This window comes from Emys orbicularis, chromosome 7 (genome assembly GCF_028017835.1).
Source record: "Emys orbicularis isolate rEmyOrb1 chromosome 7, rEmyOrb1.hap1, whole genome shotgun sequence".
In the NCBI taxonomy this organism is placed as follows: Eukaryota; Metazoa; Chordata; order Testudines; family Emydidae; genus Emys; species Emys orbicularis.
The window spans coordinates 116,284,100-116,306,278 of record NC_088689.1 but is presented as its reverse complement, the minus strand read 5'-3'; the positions used below and the strand labels follow the sequence as shown (position 1 = coordinate 116,306,278).

General features: G+C 42.4%; 1 protein-coding gene across 1 annotated transcript in view; it reads left to right on the top strand.

Annotated features, from left to right (window-relative positions):
* ITPR1 (inositol 1,4,5-trisphosphate receptor type 1) overlaps positions 1–22,179 on the top strand; it is a 249,083-nt gene that overhangs the window by 202,359 nt on the left and 24,545 nt on the right. Inside the window, exons 52-57 of the mRNA XM_065407748.1 lie at positions 3,104–3,226; positions 12,544–12,719; positions 14,013–14,177; positions 16,019–16,214; positions 17,653–17,745; positions 19,584–19,726. Of these exons, the coding sequence (XP_065263820.1) occupies positions 3,104–3,226; positions 12,544–12,719; positions 14,013–14,177; positions 16,019–16,214; positions 17,653–17,745; positions 19,584–19,726 (896 nt within the window). The remainder of the gene's footprint in view (positions 1–3,103; positions 3,227–12,543; positions 12,720–14,012; positions 14,178–16,018; positions 16,215–17,652; positions 17,746–19,583; positions 19,727–22,179) is intronic.

Below are 22,179 nucleotides of genomic sequence, written 5' to 3'. Positions count from 1 at the left end.
CCTCTAAATGAAATACTTTGCTGTCTATGCTTACTAGAGGAAATGTAGAATTGCATAGGCAGTGGAATTGTTTGCAGAATAAGTTGTACAACTATAAACTATCACGGTCTGCCTGGAGCTCCAGAGAGACCCAAGCCAGTTAAACTAATGTGATAACAATTGCTTTGCAAGACTTTCCCTTGACATTAACAGCCAGAACTTGCCCTCAGACTTATGTGCAGAGCTCCCAATGGAGTCAATGAAAGTTGAGCATCTTAAGCCCTAGAGGACTAATGAAAACTGAATATATGGTTCCAGCTGCTGGGATAAACTTAGAAAAGTTATTTTTGTAACAGATAAAAATAAACTATAATCCTATTACTTGAAAGCATGAAAGTTATGTGTGGATCAGATACAGTCTAAAACTTATTCAAATCCCCTGAAATGTATTTGACCTGTCTGGTGAATACTAAATGGAGCAGCTAGCTATTTCACAATTAACAATAGCCTTATATTTTTGATAGAATCAGAATCTTGTGTAAGCATCTTCCCAGAATGACTTAAGAATCATACAAGAAATGCACTGCTCTACATATAATATAGTTAGCAATGCATAATATGAAACACTTTGGGGAAGTGGTCAACTATATTTATTGACATAATCATTCAAATAAAGTTGGTTGTGTTTTGTTTCTTGTCTGGTTGAAACTTAACTCTAGGTTTCCAACTAAAGAGTTTCATTAAAATTATAATTCCAGGCCTCTGAGGCTTTGTCTACACTACCGGGGTAAGTCGACCTAAGTTACACTACTCCAGCTATGTGAATAATGTAGCCGGAGTGAACGTAGCTTAGGTCGACTTACTGCGGTGTATATACACTGCGCTGTATATATGACGAGAGCATCTCCCGTCGACTTACCTTACTCCTCTCGTTCTGGTGGAGTACCAGAGTCGACCAGAGAGCGCTGTGCGGTCAATTTTCGACCCCCACTACATCGATCACAGCAGCGTCAATCCCGGTAAGTGTAGACATGGCCTGAGAGACTTAGATCTGCCTTCTGATCTTTTAGACTTGCATATACATCTTAGATGTAGGTGTGCTGGTTGGGTACAGGGAGGGTAGGCACTGCTCAGTGATCGTCTCTTTTTGGAATAGTAAGATGTGTTCCAACATGAGCTGGTACTACAGGACATTAACTCGTAGTACATTCAGCTTTGCAATAGATTTCAAAATCATTGATGGCAAAGCATCCATTTTCCCCCTATGGTCAGGTAGCAAGTTACTAGCATTTTTTACAAGTCTCCCATTCTAGATTCAGTAAACACTCAAGCAAGCCTACCAAAACCAGGGTGAGATTCTCCACAGGGCAGAAAGCCTGTGCCACATCCTGAATGCAGGTGCAAGGTAGTGTTTGTGGCTCTGTGTGGACCCTCTGTACTGAATTTAATTCCGTACAAACAGGTTTTCAGCTGGTGACAAATGCCTTCCGTTTAAAGCATATTAAAAACAAAAAGAATATGGAGAACAATGCATCATATACCCAAAGTGTTGATGTATATAATTTCAGTGAGGTCTTGCATGTGTCTAGGTTTAGGTGCAATGAAGTTTGATATTTTTATGATGACTGCATACCTTAGTATTTGCCATTCCTTAGCATTCGGCTCATCAACACATTTGCCTTTTATGTGCATTTCAGTTCAGTGTATAATGAGGCATTATATAATTTTTTTTACCCACCTTTAGCCTCTTAATAACATTGAGAATACCTGTTAAGAAGGAGAATGATTTGTTAGGGCTTAGGGAGAGATGGATGTTGTGAGGCTCTGGGTCTTTGCATTCATTACTTTATTCTCATATGTAACTCATGAGTTATGCTTTTTTTAACTCTCTTCCCTCAACTTTCCTGTGAGCTCCTTTCCTTTCACTGCACCATGACATCTCTATGTATGTACTTTTTCCTTTTTGGCAGGAGGATGCTTGACATGTTTCCCTTTAATGAGAGTATTTTTCTTAGATTGCAAGAACTACCGACTTCTGCAGAGCACCCACCACCAGGCAGTATGCCTGCAGTAGATAAATTCCAGGGGATTTTAATTCGATGCAGATGGATTTATTGTAAGATAGCTTCTCAGAGTGCTCTCCTTTTCATCTTAATGGGTCCATGACCATTTCAGAAAATGAGTCCTTTAGCTCTGATCTGTGCTCCTTAATTCTGGTTGTAGAGATTATTATAATTAGGACTAGGGGTTGTTTTATTTGGGGGGGGGGAGTGTTTGTTTTTAGTGTTTCGTACACATTCTTAAATAAGAGTTTTAAAATGTGCAGCTGTTTAGTTACCGGCATAGTACTATGTAGCTACGTTTCTGGGAGAAAGCGTTTGTATCCTTGGCCTACAGTAGTGTACTAAATTAGAAGCCCAATTGGCTGCTGTCTCATGTCTCTGGGGTACCATGGTGTTATTGCTGGTATGCTATGAAGCTGTATTATGTATTTAACATCTTGGTTAAATTTTTGTCTTACTGCAATGTGGACACCCTATATTTTGTACGTTAATTCAGGGCTAGATGACACAGTGACTAAAACGCCAACAGCCAGTCTACACAGGCAATCCTACAGTTGCTGCTACCCAGTTTGCTGCAGTAGAGGGGAACATTTAAGAATGGTAGAAAGTCTAGTGTAGACAAGCCAGCGAATGAGAGCAGCTAGAACTGCACAGCAAAGAGGGATGCAGCCAGAATACTCTCACCCTTGCTAACACATACGAACTTTCACGCTCCTAATCACTTGGAGGGTTTTGGATTTAGTGAGTGCAAACTATAATGGGGAAAACTTAACTATTTTCTCTATGTGCAGGGATTTCTTGGGAGACAACCTATTCTTTGAAGTCATTCTCATGCCGCTGCTAAAGTAATTTGTATACCGAAAGCTAATGTCTGTTTTAACATTTGGTCCTTTGTCTGAAAGCCAATCAAATAAACTTCAGAACAAGTGGTTGTTTTTTACTGCAGTTGCTCTTGTGCTTCTCTGCAAAGTGTAAATAAACAGGGCTTTGATGGAGATGTGCTGTCTTACCACAAGCCTCGGATGTCTTTGAAACACTCACGTTTTTCTCTTCCTTCACAGCTCAACCTGTATTGTACTGGTGCTCTCGCAACATGTCCTTCTGGAGCAGTATTTCATTTAACCTTGCGGTCCTTATGAATCTACTCGTAGCATTTTTCTATCCATTCAAAGGAGTCCGAGGAGGTACTAATAATATTTGAGACATTTAAAAAAAAAAAAAAAAAAACATCTGAACAGATTAGATGCAATAGGCCAAATTCTTCCCTTACTTACAGTGGTGTAACCCTGTTAACTTCAGTGAGGATACTTGGGTGTAAATGAGGGTGGAAATTGGCTTTTGGAGGGCGGGGGAGATTTATTAAAATTGTGATCCTTTTTTTTCTGTTGTACAATTTTATTACTCCATTAATATTGCTTTAAATAATACTTGCAAGGGGAAAATGGTGGGGGTTGTAACAGGATTGAATTGCACTGTTTTCTATTTAATACAAACTACTTCGGAAATGTTTGCAAGCAAAATATCGGGTCTGATTTCTGTCTACGTGGAAAAATTACCCAAGAAAGAAATCAGCAATAATTATGTGTCTGTGCTGCTTTCAAGTTTTATTTCATAACTGTATATTTTGCTAAACAATATGAAGAGCATTTATTTTTTACTTTTCTCTAGCTCACATCTTAATAATGTTCTTTCGACATAGCCCTGCAGTAGCTCTCAGTACTGTACAAAGGTGGGCAAGCAACATTATCCCCATTTTTACAGGTGGGGAAAGTAAGTCACAGAGGAGTGAATTGCCCAATACCATATAATATGACAATGGAAGATTCAGAACTAGAGCCTAGGATTTATGTATGCCATTCTTTTGCCCCATCCACTGGGATGCCTCTTCAACATGCTGTAGTTGAGAAGTTGCCCAGAGGATTGAGGAAGAGCTTGCTCCCTTAGTCTGCAGCAACCTGTCATTCAGCCCACTTCACAGAACTTTAAAAGTTGTCCTTAAGATCACTGCTATAGAAGAAGCTAGTGATGAGGTATGCAGATCTTGAGGGGATTGTGCGGTCCCTGCTGAATCAAACAGTGACGTAGGGTTGGGGTGATCATTTCTAGCCAGGGTTCAGAGCCAGTTCAGGGAGATACTTCCAGCTGGGGCTTAATTGGATTCAGCTGACCGTACTTGGGCTCAACACCTTACAGGAGTGGGTTACTCCCCAGGGGGAAGAGACACATGGGGTCATGTTAGCCAGAACACACAGCTGGAAGCTATGGAGAAATTGAAGATGCCATGTTGGGTGTTTATATTTTATATAGAGAGTTCACCGCTTGTAAAACTGCATGGAAGAAATGTGCAACTAGAGGCTTTTGCCACACGTCTGTAAAGTGGGGTGAACGAGAACCCCAGAAATAAAACCTCATCCAGGAGAGGGTGATTGATGAACAAACTTCTGCTTCCCTTTCTTTCATCATTCTGACACTGGCCCTGCTGCAATATCTAAGGCATAATGTACATATGAAATGGATCTAGGTAACATGCAGATATGTACTCTCTCCAATTGAGCTTTCCTTTCTGATCCATCTTGCCACTCCTCAGATCTCTTACTGGTGGTGTGGTGGGTTGTATGTTTCAAAGCTTCAGCCGAATACATCTCAACCATAGCCCAACTAAAGCCCAAAATCCAGTGAGCCCTACGTGTGAAATGAAAGCCACCAGAAAGGATGCCACAAAAATAGTAAAGGAATAAGGTGAACTACAGTTTAGAGGGCCTTAATTTATCAATTTAGGATTTGATGCTGAGCTACAGGAGCAGTGGGGTAGAGGCAGATCAGCACAGATAAGTTAAATGGGGATCTAAAATGATGTTCCTCTTCTCCAATGAGGGCATTGAGACAGTACGTCCCATGTGACCAAGATCTCTGACATTCTGGTGAGACAGTTGTTTGGGAGAGAAGAGCTGGGATAAATTCTGGAATGTAGGATTCTTGTTTCTGCAGGAATTCTCTCTTCTGCCACAAGATATAGTAAAACGTTGTGCAATTGTCTGGGTACTGGTTTCACCGGTGGTTGAAAAGATTTAGCAAGTGCAAGCAAACAGTCCCCAAATTTCTATGTCTAGTTTCAAAGATCAGAAGTTTAAGTTTTAAAAGTCTGATTTTATGGCTGTTTGTGTAATGTCTAATAAACAGTTTATATGGGATTATGAGTTACACCCCTTTGATTCTAATGGAAAGGAACTCAGGGTTCTGAGTAAGATGGGAAAAGGAAATAATCCTTCTTCTTCCAGTGCTTGCTCATATCGATTCCATTCTAGGTGTCATCGGAGATTTTTGCCTTAGCGGTACCTGGAGGGTTGGCTGTAGCTCTCTCTTGAGTGCTGCGCTCATGCATTGGTCTATTAGGTGATGCCGACTCTACCCCCTCTCCGTTCCTTCTTACCGCCCGTGATGGTTGGTCAGAGCGCCTTGTCTTGTATTGCAAGAGCGTTAGTGGTTCTTACAGTCCATTGTTCTGTCTCCTTTGTTGTTAATTGATGGGTACTTAGTTAGACCTTTAAGTTTAGTGTTAGAGTAGTTGTTTAGGAGTTAGAGTCCCGGCTGGGACTTTGCCTCGGAGCGGAGCTTTAAGTTCCCCAGGCTTTAAGTCATGTTCATTGTGCAGCCGGCTGATGCCCATTAGTGACCCCCATGGGAGCTATTTAAAGTGTTTGGGGGAGTCCCACAGAAAGGATAAGTACAGGATCTGCAAAAACTTTCGCCCTCGAACTCAGAAGGCACCATAGACACCAAGCCAGGCGACGGACCCGGCCAAGGCCCCAGCATCTCCAGGCAAGCCGGTTATGGGACCGCCCCCTAAAGTAGCAGAGCGTCCCCAGATCACCGTGGCCTCGGACCCTGGCACTGCAGCCTCGGTCCCCAGTTAGAAGGCGCATGTCCCTGACGCCAAGGTCTCCGCCTGCAAGGCACGGGACACCTGAGTCGCGACGCCAATCCCCATACCCATGGTATCGTCGGGCTTCCTGCCAGAGTTTGCCACGGTGCAGATCACCATCACCTAGACAGTCTCCCAGGCATCGATTTCCCCCTCCCCCCCCAGTGTGGGATTGGTCATGGCACTGGTCTCTGGCTCCTCTTCGGGCAGGAGCTGGTCCTCGCCCTCTCCTTACCGGTCGCCGACAAGGGTCAGTCAGCAGAATCAGGCATCTACAGCTCCGCCCTGATCACCAGAAGGGCAGTGGTCCGAGCCTAAAGGAGAGTTCAGCCCCTCGCCTAGAAAAAGCGAATCACCACCGGCCTGCGAGACCGTGGCTCCTGTGGCAGTGGCCCACTCAGTGGCAGTACTGGAACCCGTGGGGTATACCTACGTACTCCCACCATTCCTCCCTGGCTGCATTGTACAAGCTGCCCCCGGCGCAGCCGGCACCCGCGTCGGACCCCCCAACGACTTCAAGGAGCACCAGGCCCTGCTCAAAAGAGTGGCTGGCTGCCAACCTGAACTTGGAGGTTGAGGAGCTAGCGGAGGAGTCTGACCTCTTTAATGTTATACCCTCCTCCACCCCGGCCTGGGTCGTGTTGCCTGTCCACCCAGGGGGTCCTTAAAATTGCCAAGTCTGTGTGGCAGATCCCCTCTTCCATCCCGCCTACCTCCAAGAAGGCAGAAGAGAAGTACTATGTCCCCGCAAAGGGGTTTGAGTATCTGTCACTCTCCCTCGAGCAGTATCCCCGTCAACAAAAGGGCCAGGCAGGGACAGGCGAGTAGCATGCCGAAAAATAAAGATGCCAAGACTCTGGACTTGTTTGGCTGGAAAATTTATTGGATCTTAAACGCAAAAAAGAAGCTTACAAGAAGTGGAAGATTGGACAAATGACCAGGGAGGAGTATAAAAATATTGCTCAGGCATGCAGGAGTGAAATCAGGAAGGCCAAATCACACTTGGAGTTGCAGCTAGCAAGAGATGTTAAGAGTAACAAGAAGGGTTTCTTCAGGTATGTTAGCAACAAGAAGAAAGTCAAGGAAAGTGTGGGCCCCTTACTGAATGAGGGAGGCAACCTAGTGACCAAGGATGTGGAAAAAGCTAATGTACCCAATGATTTTTTTGCCTCTGTCTTCACGAACAAGGTCAGCTCCCAGACTACTGCACTGAGCAGCACAGTATGGGGAGAAGGTGACCAGCCCTCTGTGGAGAAAGAAGTGGTTCGGGACTATTTAGAAAAACTGGACGTGCACAAGTCCATGGGGCCGGATGCGCTGCATCCGAGGGTGCTAAAGGAGTTGGCGGATGAGATTGCAGAGCCATTAGCCATTATTTTTGAAAACTCATGGCGATCGGGGGAGGTCCCGGATGACTGGAAAAAGGCTAATGTAGTGCCCATCTTTAAAAAAGGGAAGAAGGAGGATCCGGGGAACTACAGGCCAGTCAGCCTCACCTCAGTCCCTGGAAAAATCATGGAGCAGGTCCTCAAGGAATCAATTATGAAACACTTAGAGGAGAGGAAAGTGATCAGGAACAGTCAGCATGGATTCACCAAGGGCAAGTCATGCCTGACTAACCTAATTGCCTTCTATGATGAGATAACTGGCTCTGTGGATGAGGGGAAAGCAGTGGATGTGTTATTCCTTGACTTTAGCAAAGCTTTTGATACGGTCTCCCACAGTATTCTTGCCAGCAAGTTAAAGAAGTATGGGCTGGATGAATGGACTGTAAGGTGGATAGAAAGCTGGCTAGATGGTCGGGCTCAACGGGTAGTGATCAATGGCTCCATGTCTAGTTGGCAGCCGGTTTCAAGCGGAGTGCCCCAAGGGTCGGTCCTGGGGCCGGTTTTGTTTAATATCTTTATTAATGATCTGGAGGATGGTGTGGACTGCACTCTCAGCAAGTTTGCAGATGACACTAAACTGGGAGGCGTGGTAGATACACTAGAGGGTAGGGATCGGATACAGAGGGACCTAGACAAATTAGAGGATTGGGCCAAAAAAAACCTGATGAGGTTCAACAAGGACGAGTGCAGAGTCCTGCACTTAGGATGGAAGAATCCCATGCACTGCTACAGACTAGGGACCGAATGGCTGGGTAGCAGTTCTGCAGAAAAGGACCTAGGGGTCACAGTGGACGAGAAGCTGGATATGAGTCAATAGTGTGCTCTTGTTGCCAAGAAGGCTAACGGCATTTTGGGCTGTATAAGTAGGGGCATTGCCAGCAGATCGAGGAACGTGATCGATCCCCTTTATTCGACATTGGTGAGGCCTCACCTGGAATACTGTGTCCAGTTTTGGGCCCCACACTACAAGAAGGATGTGGAAAAATTGGAAAGAGTCCAGCGGAGGGCAACAAAAATGATTAGGGGTCTGGAGCGCATGACTTATGAGGAGAGGCTGAGGGAACTGGGATTGTTTAGTCTGCAGAAGAGAAGAATGAGGGGGGATTTGATAGCTGCTTTCAACTACCTGAGGGGGGGTTCCAAAGAGGATGGAGCTCGGCTGTTCTCAGTGGTGGCAGATGACAGAACAAGGAGCAATGGTCTCAAGTTGCAGTGGGGGAGGTCTAGGTTGGATATTAGGAAAAACTTTTTCACTAGGAGGGTGGTGAAGCACTGGAATGCGTTACCTAGGGAGGTGGTGGAATCTCCTTCTTTGGAGGTTTTTAAGGCCCGGCTTGACAAAGCCCTGGCTGGGATGATTTAGTTGGGAATTGGTCCTGCTTTGAGCAGGGGGTTGGACTAGATGACCTCCTGAGGTCCCTTCCAACCCTGATATTCTATGATTCTATGAAAGCCAGCCTGCAATTTCGGGTGTTTAACCAGCAGGCCCTGCTAGCCAGGTACAATTTCAACCTGTGGGACTCCATCAACAAGTTTAAGGAGGGCCTCCCACAGGAGTTCGCCGTCTTGGTGGACAAGGGCAAAGCGGTGGCGAGAGGCACCTTCCAAATAGCCTGCGATGCTATGGACTCAGCGGCCACGGTAGTCGCCTCCACAGAGGTCATGAGGTGCAGCTCCTGGTTACAGTCCTCTGGGCTGTCCCAGGAGATGCAAACTACCCTTCAGGACCTCCCATTTGAGGGAGCAGGGCTCTTTTTGGAGCTGACAGACACACAACTCCACAGCCTTAAAGACTCCCGTGCCACCCTCCGTTCCTTGGGCCTTCACACCCCTCAGCAGGCTAGAATGCCTTTCCATCCCCCGCCACCTCCGTCAAGGTCCTGGAGTGCCCCCCAGTCCAACTCCTACAGAAAGGAGAGAGACAAAGGATTTAAATGACATCACCCTTCGTCTTCCCATTCTTCCTCCCATCCTGGTTCTTCCAGAGGCCAAGGAAGCCAGAAGCAGGGGTTTTGAGGATGCGCCCGAGGATGGCATCCCAGTTACTTCCCAGGATCCACCCCCCTGCTCTTTCCTCAAGCGCCTGCACCCCTTCCGGTCGGCCTGGTCGTGGCTGAGCTCAGACTGTTGGGTGCTCGACATAGTATCTTCAGGCAATACCTTCAGTGCCTAATATACCAACGCACGAGCGCGGCACTCAAGAGGGCGCTACAGCCCACCCTACAGCCCACCGCTAAGGCAGAAATCTCCAACTGTGCACATGGGTGCGCACGCACGCACCTAGAATGGAATGAACATGAGTAGTACATCTTGAAGAACAACGGTTACGAAAAGGCAGGTAACCATTTTTTTGGCCTTTTAACTTCTAGGGACTTCATCTTGCACATTCTCAACACCTCATGAAGCATCTAACGCTTTTAAAAAACCTCTCTTTGTTATTTATATAAAATCATTTTAAACTCTTGATTTGTTAAACAGCTTTAATCTTTTCAAAATGGATCATTTAGGGGAAAATACTCATTTTCCCCAAATTAGCTGTTACCACTCAAGAAAGAGAGCTTGGAGTCATTGTGGGTAGTCCCTGAAAACATCTGCTCAATGAGCAGCAGCAGTGAAAAAGCTAACAGAATGCAAGAAACCATTAGGAAAGGGATAGATAAAGACCGAACATATCATAATGCTGCTATATAAATCCATGGTACGCCCACAACTCGAATACTGCATGCAGTTCTTGTCACCTCATTTCAAAAAAGATATATTAGAATTGGAAAAGGTCCAGAGAAGGGCAACAAAAGTGATTAGGGGTACAACACAGCTTCCATATGAGGACAGATTAAAAATGACTAGGACTGTTTAGCTAAGAAAAGAGATATCTAAGAGGGAATATGATAGAGGTCTACAAAATCATGAATGGTGTGGAGAAAGTGATTAGGGAAGTGTTATTTACCCCTTCACATAACACAAAAACCAGGGGTCAATGATGAAATTAATAGGCAGCGGGTTTAAAACAAACATAAGGAAGTACTTCTTCGCACAATGCACAGTCAACCTATGGAACTTGTTGCTATGGGAAGTTGTGAAGACCAAAAGTACAACTGGATTCAAAAAAGAATTAGAGGAGTTCACGGAGGACAGGTCCATAAATGGCTATTGGCCAAGATGGTAAGGGACGCAACCTCAAGCTCCGAGTGTCCCTAAACCTCCAACTGCCAGAAGCTGGAACTGGATGACGGGGGATGGTTCATTCGAAGTTGCCCTATTATGTTTATTCCCTCTGAAGCATCTGGCACAGAGACAGGATACTGAGCTAGATGGACCATTGTTTTGACCTAGTATGGCCATTCTTATGGTGTCTCTACATGGTTCAGGCCAGCTGAACTCTGAGCTGCTAAGTGCATAATACTGTGAGATTTATCACAGTGTTGAAGGCCAAAATTTGCAAACTTGAATGCCTATAATTAGGTACCTAAATCCATGTCTAAATAAGTGTCTGGGGTTTCCAAGATGCCGAGAATCTTCCATTGATCTTTGAAGGTGCATAGCACTTCTGAAAACGGACATGTCTTTCTGCCAGCAGATGTGCAACAGACTCCTGACACCTCTTATGACTAGGAGTGTACATGTCTTCACTGAGAACCACTCAGCTTTGGCCAAAGATTGGTCATTCCCAACTTGGAACTCTGTTTTCCAGGGGCTAAAACATTGCTTCCTCTATGCTCCCAGCCCTTACTGTCCCTGGCAGCGAGGAATGAGTTTGTGACCTGAACTCTAATCTCTTTTCTATTCCCACACCACTCACTTTGAGAAGGCAGCAGAACATGCTGCTGGGGCAGTCTTAAAAGTTCCCTTTAATAACAGCATTCCATTCCACTTATTCTAATGCTGATGAGCAGCCTGTGGTGTGGCCTTTCAAAAGCACATACTGCAGGCAACCTTGAAGGTGTCTTTAATTCTAGCTAGATATGCAGGCCTGCTGTGAATGGCTGAAACTGAAGAGAGAATATATTCATGTTTTAGATTTTATTATAACTGTCAGAATATTAACACTGAAACAGGTGGCTAGATCCTTTAAAAGTGCATTCTACCCTCTCACTGGAATTCCAATGCCGAGGATATTCACTTCCTAAATGGTCTTTTGTACCTTCTCTCTGCTTTCCCCTTCCTGTGGTATATGTCCCTTTCAAATCTGATGCCTCTGTTTTGAGCATTGCACCTTTGTTCCTTAGGGCTCTGCCATGGCAGGCATTTTGTCCGAAGTTTTTGAACACACTGTGCTCTCTCTGGGGGACATGGCTTTTGTTCATTCTTCTGTTGTTTTTCATTAATCTAAAATAAGTAATTCAGAATGAAAGTATATGGTTGTTCTTTGTATATGGAAGAGCATAACTCTCCTTCACTCCCCTCCCAGTCTTGTTTGAAAAAGCCTTCGTTGTGCATGTGTTGACGTGCTTACTGAGATGGAACAATCCCCTCAGTGCTGGCACAGGAGCTGCAGACTGCTACAAAGTTTAGGGAATCTCTCCCTCTAATCTGGTTCCTGCTGAGATACAAATGATTTGGAAACATGCAACTCTATTTTTATGTGGCCTTTGTCATGAAGGGATGGTTGTTCATGTTTGAAGTAGCCCCACAGAGTGCTAGAGTTGTAGGCCAGGGTTTTTTTTATGGCTTTTTAACTGAAGTGTATTTGGCTGATGTTACATAACCAGCGAGGCGCATGGGACGCTCCAAAGAGAACGAGAAATACCAGAGATGGCAAAAACTGGTAAAGCTTTTAGTTGGAAAAAAAAATTAATGGAAGGGTAGGATAGGAGTAATAGGAAGGGTAGGCCCAGCGATTTCTGTTGTCACTCTTCCCCTCCCATTCAGGGAAGCTACTGAGTGCATTAGAAAATCGGTCTTCTCTGTTTTCCAATGATAATGTGTCTAAGTAACGCACAACAAAATGAAGACTCCTTTAATGATGATGCTTGACACACAATGCTTTACGTGTTCAGGTAATATACTTAATTAAAATGTACCCGGGATGCTGTTACTCAGATTCACCACTCATCAATCTGTAATGGCTGAACAGGTGGGTTAGTGATATTGCACAGTAATAACATTAAAATGGCATTTATCTGGCTAATCTTGGCTTTGTTATATTTGGTAGTTAGGAATATTTAATCTTCTTTTATTTTTTCCATACTAGGTACACTAGAGCCCCACTTGTCGGGCTTACTCTGGACAGCTATGCTGATATCTTTGGCCATAGTTATAGCTCTTCCTAAGCCCCATGGTATCCGAGCTTTAATAGCTTCTACGATATTACGACTAATATTTTCAGTGGGTTTGCAGCCTACTTTATTTCTTCTGGGTGCATTCAATGTAAGTATCTTGTAGGTTTTCATTTAAATTCTCTTGCATTTTACATAAGAAGTTCTTATCCACTCGTGAAAATACCAGACTCTAAATACTCAGTCCAGAACATTGTGGAGTAATTGGTGTAAAAAGTAATTCCCTAATTGGATTGGGGCTCTTCTTTAAAAATAGAATCGCTGTGCTGTGCTTCCGTTGGAAGTTTAAGAGCTCCAACGTGTGTCTCTGCTTTGTCACACTCTAGTGACAGCTCCCAGCTCAGCTAGAAATGTTAAGAAATCTCTGTGACCCTACAGTACTTTAAATTGTTTGCTCAAACCCTTCTCTTGTTCAGTCGCTAAGCTACAGAAGATGGGAGTTTGTAAGATTTATCAAACAGTAAGTGTCCCAAATGCTTGTAGCTTACCTGCCAGTCAAAAGTAGGACATTGAGCAGTTTGCTGCAGAGCAAACATGCAAGTTCAGCCACCAGAGAGAACTTCAGTAAGACTCAAATTCAAACATTTGTGGTCTGCAGGCAGAAGGGGTCTACCAAGTGAGCCAAAAGGAAGCTTCTCTTTGACTAAGCCAATAGGAGCTGTGCGAAGGTTGTATCTCCTGGATGTCTTTTTGTGTATATATTACATAAGTACCTTAAAGCAGACAATTGAATTACATGTCTTGTTATCTAAATATGTTCACAGTGCCACATATATGCCAATATGTTAGCCAGTCGACAATGGTATTATTATTATTATTTGTTGTGGTAATGCTGAACAGTTCCATTTGTGGTTGGGGAACCACTGATATTGGCATTGCTGTGTCCTGATTACTATATACCCAATCTAAAAATAGTTGGGTGATGGGAACCTGGATTATTTTCTTACTAACAAGTTACACTAACAAGTGTCTCAGAAATGTAAGTGCTTCTGTTCTAAGGAGCTATTTGTTTTAGGCCGATGCATTTTTGAGTGAGAAGTTAGTTTTACACTATTTTTAAAAAAGTCTTACCTCTTCCAACTGGGTGATTTGTTTTTGCAATCTCAAATATGTAGACGTATTCAGTCACAATTGAAAAGATTTTGTGTGTACATTTTATAAGGGCCAGGTTTTTTGCTCTTGGGTCAATTTAGATTGGGCTGCATAGATAGACGTAACTGAGGGCAGAGGCTGACCTGAATGTGTAAATTGCTCAATCATTCTACAAGTCCTTATTGCAGTTGTTGATAGAAACATGTTGCTGAATTGCTACTGACTTAGAGTCTGCAATTGTCAGGCATATGTTGCACACTATAGCTAACCTTTACTGTAATTATCTCCTTAGGTTTGTAATAAAATAATTTTCCTGATGAGTTTTGTGGGTAACTGTGGAACATTCACTAGAGGATACAAGGCAATGATCCTGGACGTGGAATTCCTTTATCATCTGCTATACCTTCTTATTTGTGCTATGGGGCTCTTCGTACATGAATTTTTCTATAGTTTGTTGGTAGGTATTCATCTTCTCTTTTGAAGTGCTGTTTGTGTTTTTCTAAAGCCACCATCGCAGTAGTATCTAGAAGACATAAATGTGTCACTGTACAACCTACCCAAAAATAGAACCTAGGTTTTCCACTTCCAGTGTGGCTGCTGTCCTTGGTGGGGTTGCTTTTTAGTGTTAGACCTTTTCAGGAGACCAAACTCATGCAGTTTTAGCTTGAGAGCTTACTGGGGGGACTCGCACTGCCCCTGTGCTACTCCTGCTCTCCTTACCTGAGAGATAAATGGAAGACTTGTAATTTCTTCTACTCCAGTACCATACACAAGCAGGGCACATTGCTTTATTGTAATTAAAATGTGGGATTTATGAATGTGTACAATTGCAAAGAGGACTAATTTACAAGTATTTCCCTGTTTCAGGCCCCATTCCCAGACAACTAAAGTATTGGGGAAAGGATAAAAGCAGATTCCTTTGGCTAAATGTGCAATTTCTTAGCTTGCCTAGACTATATAATTTGTCTCTGGTTCTAAGGTTAAATAATAAATTGGCTTAAAATATCCTCAAAGTAACATTGATACCAGGTGAAGTATCCAAGTCTCAGCTAAGTCACCAGTGGGCACTACCCAGATCAGAAAACTCTGTACAAAATCTGGCACAGATAGCACATAAATGGTAGCTACTTCAGGAGAAATCCTGGCGGGAACAAGAGGCAGATTGTTCTGCAAGGCGAGTGATGCTTCCCCAGTGTCAGAAGCTGTACCAGTGACTTACAGTGAGTTTGGGTGCTTAGTATATTTGGGAGCCTTTTTTTAATCTCTGACCATGATTCCAAGCCCTGGGGAGTGACCAGGATCCCTTGCCTAAGCCTTCCCATTAGGTGCGGAGCCTACAATGCATGACGCAATACTATTCAAAGTGTGTCATGAACAAGTATGTCTATAGCAGGCAGGTGTCAATTTCTAAACAAGCCCCTACTTAGTTGCTGCTTGCTACATCATTCTGTATCTGTTTTCAGTTGTTTTCTTTATTCCTTTATGGAGAAATTGGGAAACGTGGTTTTATTGCCACAAATGTGTCATCTGTGTATGACAGTTTACTCTTCTAGCATACAAATCTGCAATCTGATGACAAGGAAAAGTATGAAAGGGACAGTAGCTTTCTGCAGACCTCATATGACCTCTCTTCAGAGTTCTTTGGAGGGATATGCATAGGGTAAGCGGGTGGAAGGCGGGAGTTGGAGTGAGGGTTTTTTTTGCCATCTCATATTTTAACATTTATTTTGTCCCATCATTCAGTAACTGACTGTTCCATGTCATGTCGGCGATAGGATAGATTTAGAAGAATGGGAAGTGAAGGAAGTATTTATGTCCATAAGGAAACTAAGACAAAACCCAGAAAGATTAACCCACCACCATAAATCCAGCCTTTCCCAAAAACCCTTAGTTTAAGCATGTCGTCTTTCTTTATTTTTTTAATTGAAGTTTAAAGAGACCTGCCAACTTTAACTTCTGAAGTAGGTTGTACTTTTCAGTTTGGTGCTGAAAAGAGAGAATGTGAAGCACAGATCATCAATTAGATGGTTACTTTAAATTAAAAAAAAAAAAAAAAGTGTATTGGGAGTGGGTAATGTAAAATGTAAAAAAGTCGGGTGGTTGTGCCATTCCATTTAGTTAGTAGGTGATGCTCCAGAATTCTAAATTAACTATCTATCTGCTTTAAAAAAGGGCAAACTTTAAAACATTGCAATTAGATTATTTACATCTTACTCTGCATTGCCCCAAAATGTAACATGCCATCAGTTTTGTTAGCAGTAAACTTGTGAAACGGCTTGACCTGCCCCTTTTTTCCAGCTTTTTGACTTGGTGTACAGAGAAGAGACCTTGCTGAATGTCATTAAAAGTGTCACTCGCAATGGACGTTCCATCATCCTGACTGCTGTTCTTGCTCTTATCTTGGTTTACCTGTTCTCGATAGTGGGGTACCTGTTCTTCAAAGATGACTTTATCCTGGAAGTAGATAAGCTGCCTAATGAAACGTTATTGCCAGGTTGGTATTGGACATTTTAACTGTGCAAGGTTGAAAAGCATAAAGGGCTTGCCCCTGCACAGCTTGCAGGGGGTACTCGACACCTGATAGGATTGAGTACAGATGTAGTTCCGGTAAAAGATGCTTTCCAAACGAGAAATTGGCTGACGCAAATGGCGTTTCTAATGTTGTGTAAACTAATGCCAAGACCCGTCTCCCCTAAAAAAGGAGACAGCATTTAAACTTTCCTTTTTGCATACATTAGAGATTTCTTACAGTGCATGATATGACAGTCGAGATAATCCAATTCAGCTAAACATAGCTTCTGCCCTGACTTAATTGCAGGTATACTAGAGGCAGGGCAGAAGATACATTTAGCTGAATTGGATTATCTCGACTGTCATATCCCTCCATCTGTGAAGTTTACATCCTGCCTTGGTTAGGCAGAGCCTAAATGTGTTTTGGCAAAAGCCCACTCGTTCTCCCAGGCTTTAACTGGTGAGGTTGCTGGTTTCAAATACTGGGAGAGCCTGCAAGTTAACTTATGGGATTTGGACAGTTTATTTTTGCTTTTAATGGTGGGTTTAATTCTACAACAATCAAAATAGAAACATCAATAACAAAATAAATACAAATGAAAGGGAGTGTGGAGGTGCTCCTGTGAGCTCAAGCTATATGCTTTTCCGCTATTCGTTTTCTCAGTTTGCATTCAGAATATTAACCTCCACCAAATACTTGCTTTAGGTTTAACTTGCTTTAGCAAGTTTTTTTTTTTCTGAATTAAGATTTGGTCATTGCAAGTAAAATGTTGTTTTCCATTAAACAGGCAGCTTAGTGATTGAGGTGTACAGATAGAACAGCAAATAACCTTATTAACAAGGCACTTCATTTTTTTCCTCCAAAGCTTAAACTGTTCAGAAAAGCATTGCTTGATCTTCTTGCTACCAGACATTATTTTTTACCATTTATCAGATTAGAGGTCAAGAACTAAATGACACTTTGCTTCAACTTTTCCACACAGTTGATCTCAATGCCAGGGACATCTCATTATCTGTAACACCGGATAAACTTGCACTGCATGATGAATGCAACTTTTTGAGACACCTTGAAACCATGTCTGCTGAACATAGTGTATCATAACAATTTCAACTACTTCATGAACTTTGGGGCTGAGTACTGTGTACAATAATTGTATGGCGTTTGGTCCTAGTGCACAGAAATCGAAAGCATTTTATTTTGTCCTTCATTTAAACATTGTTAAATAACTAGATGCAAGCGTTTAATTGGACTCTAACCTTCAAATCCCAGTGGAAAAATCTTTCCCAGGAATATACGCATGTTACTTAGTGCAGACTCAGTTCATATTACAGTGTGTGTTAACACCTGTGGATCAGTTATGTAAAAAGTGAAGCAATGTTAATTTTTGATGCCACAACTTGCATTTTTGTAGACCATACAGAAGCTGGTGATACCATGACTGGGGAGTTCCTGTATTCAGATGTATGTAGAGCAGGCAATGGGGAAAACTGTTCTTCAGTCATTCCTTCAGAAGGTAGGTGTCTTTCAGTACTGAACTCTTACACCACAGCTTTAATTTTCACTCTGTTCTTGCCAAGTATCTTAAATTTAAAAAACTTGTGTAATTAAACCAGGCAGAATAAAGATATCAGGGGCGCATCTGATTTGAGGGAGGATTAATTTATCCCACCTTCCCATTAGCGTAAATATCTTTTGGTACATGAAATACTGCGTGTAAACTAGAAATACTTACTTCATTGCAATGGGATTGCTTAGTACTGAACTGAATTGAAACATGTTGTGTTTTGAACTGCCTTGCCTTATGAGTTTGAGAGGGGAAAAGTGATGCAGCTCGTCCTCTTTGTAAAATCCTGAAGCTTGCAACAACAGATCAACAATTCTGACCTCAGAAGTTGGTCTCTGAATTTACGAGCATCTTCAAATGTTAGTGTGGAAAGATGCAGTCAAATATAAATGCATTGGTGATGACCGTATTCTAACTATTTAGTGAAGGAATACATTTTTAATATTGTTTTGGACTATTAAGAAATAATAAACAGAATAAATACATAAAATGGTGGGGGGGGGGGGTTAAAAAAGAAAAAATAAATATGTTGGGCATGAAATATAGCTGTATGTTTGTCCAATCATGTATGGTACAATGATCAGCCTTAAATTGAATCGTGAAATATTTTGTCTTATTTTCTACATGTTAAATTTACTTCCTTGCTGAGATTAATGGTATTGGCTGTGAGATGCAGACAATGGTGGAATTTTTCATTCAAATAAAGTATTTATGTTTCAAAGGTCAATGATGGCCGAGAGCCCATCTTCTAAAGAGGAAATGTCTGTTTGCTCTAATGTGCCCTATGATAAATTAAGTAACAGAACAGATACAAAAATAGTTCCTTCTATTCTTTCCTGGCTGTAGGAGGCAGGGGATGATTTTGGTGGTCTTCACATACTTTATTTGCAAAAAGACACAGGAAACTTGATAATGTCAGAGTTCAGGTTGATATCTGTTAATATCAGTGCTTGTCTACAGCCAGAGGTGGATGTGATGCACAAATCTCTGATCACCTCCCTAATGTTTGGAGATGTCTAGACACAACATTTTGATTCAGACCCATCTTTAACATTTAATATTGTAATAACTGCACATGCATTTTTATTATCATAGCAAAGACGTGGAGGGTTTTTTAATAGTCTATTTTTGCAGAATACTCATAATTAGTTCTGGAGCTTCCAGAATCAAAATGCATGAATTAGGAATGCAAAGAGCAAACTCTGAAGTTATAGCCAAACTGGTAAAAGTTGGTGGAAAAAGACGTTTGTTCCTTTCAAATAAAATACGGATTCCATAGTTAGTAATGGCACCTTAGCCATTTGAAGTGCAAGAGACAAAGTTTTCCTTTTAGAGCGTAGCTCAAGGCCTGTCCAATCATTCCTCTGTCAAATACCAGGAGATAGCGTATGAACAAAAACTTTGCCCTCAGAGCTGTCAAAAAGCCCTGATTCTATATAAACAGGTATCTGGTAAGCTAAAGTTGGGCATGGTAACAGAACGGGAAAGAGAATTTAGCCAACTCAGCATGAAACTAGAAACAGAATTTTTGGTGGTGGGAAGAGGAGAGACACAACTGAGCCAACAATGGAGACCAGCTGAACAGCTGCTGTTCTGTTCCTAGCTAACAAGTGCTGCTGTGGTGATCTACATGGTTTATTAGATACACATGGTTAGAGTCATATGATTGTTTGTTTTTAAAGGGAGAGAAGAAAACTCCCAGCAAGAGACAATTCAAAAAATGAAGAGAATTATTTAAAACACATCTTCTTGCCTTTTAAACCTGTCTTTGCTTCCTATGTTAATAGAGCTGATATCTAAAGAAGAAATTGAGGAAGAGGATAAAGAGCATACGTGCGAGACACTGCTGATGTGCATTGTTACTGTATTGAGTCATGGGCTCAGGAGTGGGGGTGGAGTAGGAGATGTGCTCAGGAAACCATCCAAAGAGGTAAAATTAACACTGCATGGGGGAGGAAAAGGGAGATCTAGTTTTATTGAAGAGAATGTTGTGTACAGTGTATTAAACATATTATGCATATGTTACTAAATAGAAGGGACCATAGTTCCTTTCCCTTTAATATGGTTAAATCTCTGCAATAACCAATAAGTCAAGCAATGGCACATCTGAAATGAGCTTCCAACTATTTGACTTGCATTATGATGATGATGATTATTAATCATATTTTAGGGTAGTGCCTAAAGACCAACCAAAAATGGAGCCCCATTGTGCTAGGGGCAGTACAAACACAGAGTAGCAGAAAGTTCCTGCCCTGAAGAGCTTACAGTCTAAATAGACAAGACAGATTCAGGAGGAAAATGTAGAACCCACAACCAGAGTGAAATGTTATGTATGTTCCATGGTTGTTTGGGGGAGGCAATTAGCTAAATTGAAAGAAGAGGGAGGAGAATCCTCTTCTGTGATTCTATGGGATGATTTAGTTGGGGGTTGGACTAGATGACCTCCTGACGTCTCTTCCAATCCTAATCTTCTATGATTCTATGGGACAGAGCAAGAGAGAAAAGAAGGTAAGAGAAGCAGGGGAGCTCCAAGGCTAATGTTTTCCCTCTCCTGCCCTTACAAAAACAGCCAATCAGCACAGGGCACAGAAAGTCCAATCAGAACTGCAGAAAGGGCTCTGAATTTCCAAAGGTCCCTGCTTTGGCTGCTTTGCAGCAGTTCCTAATGGCTGGAGTCTCTGGCTGGTTCCTCCTTACAGTTTTAAACTCCAAGCCACATGATAGGGGGGAGAGAGTGACCCCAGAGTGGTAGGGGTTAGAGGCCTTCCTGTACTTTTCTGGACCCATGGGGGTGTTGGGAGAGGGGTGGCCACCAACTGGACCCCATTTCACTCCCTCTCGCCAGTGCAGCAGTCCCTGCTTTGTCTGTATCAGATGTCAGCGAACAGAACTATTTATTTACACCATATTTTCTAACGATCCCCTAGTATTCAGCCTGATTTCAGGTAAAATTTCCAAAACCTTGTAAATCCTAAATAGAAGTTAAGCTCCTAAGTGATTTAAATCCTTTTGAAAAGGGGTAAACAGTGAGGTGGCAAAATTTTCAGATGATACAAAACTATTCAAGATAGTGAAGTCCAAAGTGTGAAGAGTTACAAAAGGGTCTCACAAAACTGGGTGAGTGGGCAAGAAATATATATAATATAAAATGATGGAGTCTAAATTAGCTGTTATTACTTAAGATCTTGGAGTCATTGTGGATAGTTCTCTGAAAACATCCACTCAATGTGCAGCGGCAGCCAAAAAAGCTAACAGAACGTTGAGAATCATTAGGAAAGGGACAGATAATAAGACAGAAAATATCATACTGCCTCTCTCTAAATCCATGATATGCCCACATCATAAGTACTGCATGCAGATATGGTCTCCCCATCTCAAAAAAGATATATTGGAATTGGAATAGGTACAGAAAAGGGCAACAAAAATGATTAGGGGTATGGAACAGCTTCCATATGAGCAGAGATTAATAAGACTGGAACTTTTCAGCTTGGAAAAGAGACGACTGAGGGGGGATATGATAGAGGTCTATAAAATCATGACTGATGTGGAGAAAATTTAAAAAGGAAGTGTTATTTACTCCTCATAACACAAGAACTAAGGGTCACCAAATAAAATTAATAGGCAGCAGGTTTGAAACAAACAAAAGGAAGTATTTCTTCAGATAACACAGTCAACCTGTGGAACACTCTGCGAGAGGATGTTGTGAAGTCCAAGACTATAACAGGGTTCAAAAAAGAACTAGATAAGTTCATGGAGGATAGGTCAGGATGGGCAGGAATGGTGTCCCTAGCCTCTGTTTGCCAGAAGCCGAGAATGGGTGACAGGATAGATCACTTGATGATTACCTGTTCTGTTCATTCCCTCTGAAGCACCTCGCATTGGTCACTGTCAGAAGACAGGATACTGGGCTAGGTGAACCTTTGGTCTGACCCAATATGGCCATTCTTATGTTCTTAAAATGTGAGAGAGGCATCTGTTTGAAGGCTAGAAGAGGTGTTCGTGAAAGACTTCTTTCAGGATGTGGTCCCCATTGAGCATGGGTTGTAGTTGTTTAATTATAACCCTTATGAGTTCCAGTGTGGGGTGGTAGGTGACAACTAGGGTTGTGCAGTAGGAGGGGTTTTTATTTCTGTATTGAAGTAGGTTTTCTCAGGGTGGCCCATTCCATGATACAATCTAGTTCTGTGGTGGAGTGTCCTTGTTTGGTGAAGGTGGTTTGAAATGTATTAAGATATATATCTTGGACTTTCTCCTTAGAGCAAATTCCATTGTATCTGAGTTCTTGGCTATAGATAACAGATTTCTTGGTGTGTTTGGGGTGGTTACTGGATTTGTGAAGGTAGATGTGGTGATCTGTGGGTTTCTTGTATATAGTTGTCTGTA